The 6,876-nt window shown below is 38.6% G+C and overlaps 1 protein-coding gene across 1 annotated transcript in view; it reads right to left on the bottom strand.

Annotated features, from left to right (window-relative positions):
* The window catches only part of PARP6 (poly (ADP-ribose) polymerase family, member 6), a 39,721-nt gene that overhangs the window by 13,139 nt on the left and 19,706 nt on the right, over positions 1–6,876 (bottom strand). Inside the window, exons 11-14 of the mRNA XM_006888395.1 lie at positions 5,957–6,005; positions 5,610–5,722; positions 4,624–4,696; positions 3,835–3,904 (exon numbers count right to left, since the gene is read on the bottom strand). Coding sequence (XP_006888457.1) covers positions 3,835–3,904; positions 4,624–4,696; positions 5,610–5,722; positions 5,957–6,005 — 305 coding nt within the window. The remainder of the gene's footprint in view (positions 1–3,834; positions 3,905–4,623; positions 4,697–5,609; positions 5,723–5,956; positions 6,006–6,876) is intronic.

Here is a 6,876-nt window from a genome sequence, read left to right as displayed (position 1 = left end):
CTATGAGTCGCAAGCAACTCGACGGCACATAACAACAAATTAACTCCAGTAGTAAAATCCATGACATTTTCTAGCTAACATAATCAGCCCTTTGGAAGAAAAGAAAGGGCAGTATCAAAGGATATATGTAAGTAAACCATGAAGTGATAAAGAAAGAAAAGAAATCAATAGAGATTCCTGTCTCCACCTGATGACCAAAGGTTGTGGGGCCCTAGTTGTAAAAAGGGCCAGTTAGATGAGTGGAAGAGGGGAAAAGGAAATAAGGAGAAAGTAAGTGGGAAGAATATTGTGGGCTCCACAATACTAACAGTGCTGAAAGAAAAATTAGCTTATTCAGAGGGATAGTAAAGCTGGGACAAAATAGAAACTGAAGAATCTGACAAATAAATTAAAAAACAAACAAAACCCCAGACCACCTCCATCTCCAATCCACTTTTACCATAGGAACACAGAAGATTCATGCATTCAATCATTTTGTTAATATTTATTAGTCATTTAAGCTGTGTGGATTAATCTTACCGTATGTACTTTAGTGTACATACAGTAAGATTAATGTATTTTATGATACATTTTCACTTCCTAGGCCAAAAATTACCTACAGACCCACTCGAAGTAACCCAAGGGCTATAAACACCTCCTGTGACTGATTTATGTAATTACTTAATTTGTTCCTACCCTAACTACCTGCCTCCACTCAAAAGACAATCACTATCCTAAAACATAGGGAGCTCTAATGGCGTATTGATAAGGCATTGCACTGCTAAGCCAAAGACAGTGGTTTGAATTCACCAGCTGACAGGAAGAAAGAAGAGCAGTCTCCCCATGTGCGATTTACAAACTCTAAAAAACCCACAGGAGGGTCAGCTATGAGTCGGTTCCAAATGGACAGTACATAACAACAATAGCATCCAAAATGTGCTTATCATTCCTTTATTGGGCATGTTTGTGCATGTGTATAGTGAAAAAAGCAAAGAACAATAACCGAATGCAGTTGAGTAGATTCCAACCGTTTCAGAGTACAACTGCATCATAGGTTTTCAATGGCTGATTTTTCAGAAGTACGTAATCTACTCTTCCCCGCCCAGTGTGTTTTTTTAAATTGTGACTTGAGTGAAAGCTTATAAAACATAATGATTTTTCATCCATTTACATTTTGGTTTATAATATTAGTTATAATACTACAACATCTAAGTGTCCCCTTATTGGATATTCTTTCCCTTCACTGTCTAAGTAAGTGTCTCTTATCGCACCAAGCCCTTCTTCCTAGAAACCTATGGGTGATCTCAAACCACTTACTTTTCAATTAGTAGCTAAGTACTTTATCACTGCACCACCCAAAACGGCCATAGGCACATACACAAATATGCATACGTACATGAATATACAAAGTTTAATTCTGTGTGCTTTTGAACAAGAACAAAAAAAGGGGCACAATACAGTCTATGATCTTCTGGAAGTTAGTGTTTTAATTCAACATATTACTAACATTTCTTTCATGTTATTGCACATAGCTTGTATTTATTCGTTTTCTTTGTCAAATAAAAATCCATTGAGAGAACATATTCTTGATTATGAGCATTTAAGCTGTTTCCAAAGTTTATAGTCATAAAAAATTATTTGGTGTTTTTCCCTCCTCTTAGTTTTGTTTTCAAGATTCATACATCTATTTTTTGGTACACTTATACAGGAATGAAACTGTTGGGTCAAAGATGTAATAATATTCAAGCTAACAAAAAACAGCCCATATTGTTTTTCAAAGGGGTTGTACTAATTTATATCAATTTAAACAAGAGGTAACAAAAGAGGTACTATTCATGTATAGGAGCTCTGGTGGCCTAGTAGTAAGGAGCTTCTCTGTGGGAGAAGGATGGGCAATCTCCTCCCATATGATTCACCATCTCTGAAAACTTGCTGAAGGCTAGCTATGGGTTGGCTCCAACTCAACAGTACATAACAACAATATTCATGTATAATATTTGGAAGAATCAGATGTATTGCTAAATTTCTTCATAGTTTACCAATACATATGATAATTAATTTTGGTCTTAATTTTACTTACCTGATTAATAGCAGTTAAGTGGCTTTTTTTTTTTACTCGGCGGTGGGCGGCCCTGGGCCTGCGGGCAGGGGAGGCCCAGCCCCCAGGCCTGCAGAGGCAGCGAGGCCGAGGCCGCTCCTGGAAGCCTCCCGCCCCGTGAGCTAAGTGGCTTTTTATATTTTATTGGCCACTGTCATCTTCAGTGAAATGTCTATTCATTTCACTAGCTATTTTCTACTGAGTTGTCTCTTTAAACAATGTTTAAGAATTCTAAGGCAAACATAAAAAATTTATTTTGTGATTGTCTTATATATAATCACAATTGTTACAAATGTTTTCTCCTGGTTTGTATAGTTTGTCTTTTCACTTTAAGTTGATGAACAGATGCTTTTAATTTTAGTAAAATTGAATGAACTTTATTTTAGAATCACATTTTTCTGCTCTCTGGAAGATTTTGTGTAAGACTGGAATAATCTATTCCTTATACAATTGGTCTAAGACCCACTTGTATGACGACGACCAAGAGAGAGCCTAGTGGAAGGAAGCTGTGCTACCAAGCCGAAGGTGGGTGATTGTCATCTGTGGCCCTTGGCCAGGTTCAAATTGTCTTCCTGTCAAACATTTCTTCTAGGTGGTATAGCACTGGTCTGTGTGTTGCTATACAGAGGTAACCCGTGGTTGCTGTGATGCTGAAGCCTGTGACAGTGATGTGCCAATCGTGGTAATGGGCACCCATGGTGGACAGTGTTGGCTGGAGCTTCCCAACTAAATCAAGCCTGGAAGCAGGAGCGGCATCCACTTCCAAAATGGCTTGCCTCTGGAAACTCTATGTACGAACAGTGCTCAGGCTGTTCGTTCGTAGGGTTGCTATGAGTCGTCTACGACTCGACGGCATTAAACAACAACAACAAGACCCACTTGTATAGGATAAAGTTCAAAAGGCAGAAAGGATACAAAGACTAATGGAAAGAAGAATTAAAAGGATAAATTGAGATTATTTTTAGTTCTGAGAGTTTTCTTATCTTTAAAACAATTTCTATCACTGGAGAATATGAAATAACAATAAAGAAAAAATCTAGCACAATTTTCTTCTTATGGTGGATAGTCCTAATAAACTATATAGAATAAGAACCTAACTCAGAAGGAAATTAAGACTTTAAGCCTAGAATGGTGATAGAACTTTAACATGTCTTTTCTGAACTGGACACAGCTGAACTTTTTTCTCACTTGAATCTGAGTGTGGCTAATTTCTTACTTTTCAACTGAAGTGCTTTCTCTTACATTCAATGCAACTAATAAAATAGTGTATGATTATAGACAGTTTAAATTTTAAAAGGATGGCTGACAGGAAGAACAATAATGTCTCAAGAGACAGAAGTCAAAAGAAGGAATGCAAGCCTTCAGTATTCACATAAATATAAGTTAACATGCAATGAGCGTGTGCACACATGCAGAATCTGTAACAATAGGCTGTTGTCATATAAAAAAAACTATGGTGTGGGGAAAAAGCCTAGTTTCATGACCCAGTTACTCTATAGTGCATTCCAAGGGCCAAGCCCCTACAATAAAGAAAATTATCCCCAGGAAGAAGAGAATTCCCTAAAAAGGAGATACCTGGTCTCATCTTGTAAGGGATCTAATAAATAGAGAGACAGACAATGTACCCATGACTGAGGACAGAGCTGACAAAAGCCAAATATTCATGAGATGGTGGAGGAGGAGAACAGTACATATCATATGTTTACAAAGTGGAATTAATGCAATAAAAGTCAAAGTGGCCAAAGAATATTTCTTACCTGAGTATCCAAAGGAAATACTGGAGATGGGGCTCAGGTAGATGCCTTTGCCATAGGCTGCTCCATGCAGCTTGCAGGGAAACACCAGGATGAGCAATATGAGCCTGGGCCATCCCATGGCTATAAAGTAGGCAGCCATAAGGCTTATCCAGCCCTCTGTCTACCTTCTGACTCATTCAGATAGTCTATGCACCTACTCTTGAAAAGTGATTGGCTAAGACTGGATACATGTTAATCCCTTTTGCTTATGAAATACCAAACTTTGATTCCTTGGGGAATTGGGAGTAGCAGAAGCATAAAGTCTACCTCAGAATTTATGATCATATCCTTGGAACATATGAAAATTAAGACAGGAACTATAGAACAGGGAGCCAGAAGGAGGGTAATAACTAGTTCCTGGAGTTTCTCGGACAAAGGAACAATATTAGTCTCCCCAGAATCTCCAACTCTTACATAATTATTTATTGAGTGAACTCTCTCAATAAATAATTATATAAATCTGAAAACTGTGACAATGAGTTAGCACAGTAGAAGCAATCAGCAATTCCATTATCCTGCCAATTTATTGTTATAATCCCATTCCCCTTAAAAAACATGTCTGGTCATATACACAACAGTCACAGTCTTTCTAAACATACAGTTCCAACATCCCTCAAGGGAAACTGCTAAGGCAAGCTAGATTTGAATATAGTAACACAAAAACACCTAAAGACTCTAGAGCAGCCTTCCCCAAAACTGAGGGAGTCAGGAAGGAGACTGGACAGGATAAGGAATAGAGCACAACCTCACCTGTAGTTTGGTGTAGGATGCATTGACCAGCCCATTACGCAGGATTGAATGCCAGTTCTCAATGTGGGACCCACTGTAAGGCAGGATAGAATACATGTCTGTCTGCTCACAGTATATAAGGTTCCCAGAAACAGCTTCCATGACTCATTCCCACCCACACAAAGACAAGTTAGAGACAAATACACTTTGTAAGGGACATGCATATGGACAGAGTTGCAAGCATGCAGTATGTATGATTAACACCTACATTCTCCTGTCTAGTATTCATCTAGTGAATATAATTCATTGTGCTTCAAATGAGTACCAACTTAAATCTTCAACTGCTGGGTCGGTATTTTCTTTTGCCTGTTCTCCTAATACTTGCAATTCTATAAACCAATTCCAAACTCAATAAATTTATTATTGCTCCAACTATGGTTTCTAGAATTGAGTTCATGTTTTATTTTAAGAAAAGGGGCATCAAGGGAGCTCTGGTGGCCTATTGGCAAGAAGCTGCACTGCAATCCCAGAGGTACACGGTTTGAATCCACCAGATGCTCTGCTGGAGGGGGGCAATCTCCTCCTGTACCAGTCAGATCCAATTTGATGGTACACTCACAAAAAATAATAAAATTAAAAAAGAAAAAGAAAAGGGGCATCACTACTCCAAGTTACTTTTAGTATTTTTTTTCTTCTCTGTCTTATCCAACAACCAGGCAAAAATTACTGGCTTTTTTTCATCAAACCAGTTTTTCAGCGTGCCACTTCCAATCATTTGCTTCTATATATCTTTTTAATGTAAATCTCTCTCCTCAACTACATCTTAAGCAGTCTGAGAATATTATTTAATGTAAATTTTTCTTCTATAGCATCTACAATAGCAGTAAATAAATATTTATTGACTAACTGATAGACATTTATGTATCAAGGGCACTTGTTGTCCTTCCAGCCCTTTCTATTAACTGTCATTCCATTCCCACCAGCACCCCCATTTTCACCCCTCTCACTGGAAGGCAAAGGTGCTGCCATAGAGCTTCTTGGCGGTCCGGAACCGAGCCTCCTTGGCAGGAGGACTGCTCAGCAGGAGGAACTGGTGTGAGGTGTGCATGAACTTCAGCTGCTGCCCAGGGTGGGGTGGGGTCAGGAAAACAGAACAGAAACAGAGATCAGGGAGGGAAAGGATACAACAGAAAGTAACTAAGACTTGTGCTGACCCCAGAAATATGCTAAAGTTCACAGGTTATGATAGTCAGAGCCCAACAAATGGGCCTAGAATCAGTGTGGCTAGCAGGTTTGGAGTCCCTCCCTAAGCCCCCTTAAATTTAAAGCGTTTAGACGGAGAAAGGTCACTTACCCTGCTGAGAGGTAGTTTGACAATATGTGACCTGTTGCTAGAAATGATCCTGGCAAGAAACAGAAAAAAGGAAAAGGACAGAGTAAGTCTGTGACTTGACCATTATAAACAAGGCAATCTCTGATCCTTGGGAGAACAAGCAAGGATTCTAGAACTACCTGAACTATATAAAAATGTAGAAGTCCATGTCTGGATATCCCTTTTAAATGGTAATGTTTACGTATAAAAATGTAAATAGAAGTTCCTGTCCAGAGACCAGTTAGTTACTGGGAAGTTAAGTTATGGGTAAAGAAACAAAAAGATAGGAAGTAGGCAGTAGCTATCTCAAAGGAGATAAAACAGAAAAGGAAAAAAATAAAAAAAGTTACAAAATGTTGTTAGCTAAGAGAGGTCATTAGGATTGTAGTAATTTACAACTTAGATTTAAAAACTCAAAACAAGGGTTAAGGAGTCATCCTGCCTAAAAGCTTTCAGAGAAAGAAGGAATGATGCTAATTACTATCTGGGTTGAAGAAAAAAACGTAAGTAACTAGAACAAACTTCTTGAGGAGTCAAGGACAGACTGGCCACCCCTAGACTAAAATCAAAGAGTAAGACAGAAAAGAGGCATGAAGTATTGAGGACTCAGCAAGAGAGAATTATCTCCTTTAGTGATACAATTTGATTTTTTGGTTCTTCAGCCCTTAACCTGTGATGCCAAACCTGTATGTTCTATGCCTGGACATTCCTCATGCTAAAAGGTAAGGAGCTGTTGCACTGTGAAAGTACTGGTGTCAGAGACCAACTAGGAAGGAAGACCACATCAGAAAGTAGAACAGAAATCAAGATAAGGGAGGGAGGGCAAAGCAAGAGCAAGGAAAACGTTCAAAACTTTTGCTAGATTGTGGCAATTGGACAATTAAAACAGACATTCGGGGGGG

The sequence above is a fragment of the Elephantulus edwardii genome, unplaced genomic scaffold, assembly GCF_000299155.1.
Source record: "Elephantulus edwardii isolate Elephantulus edwardi_28Jun2011 unplaced genomic scaffold, EleEdw1.0 scaffold00066, whole genome shotgun sequence".
NCBI classification, from domain to species: Eukaryota; Metazoa; Chordata; class Mammalia; order Macroscelidea; family Macroscelididae; genus Elephantulus; species Elephantulus edwardii.
Note: the sequence above shows the minus strand (reverse complement) of the source record. Positions and strands in the feature narration are given on the sequence as shown.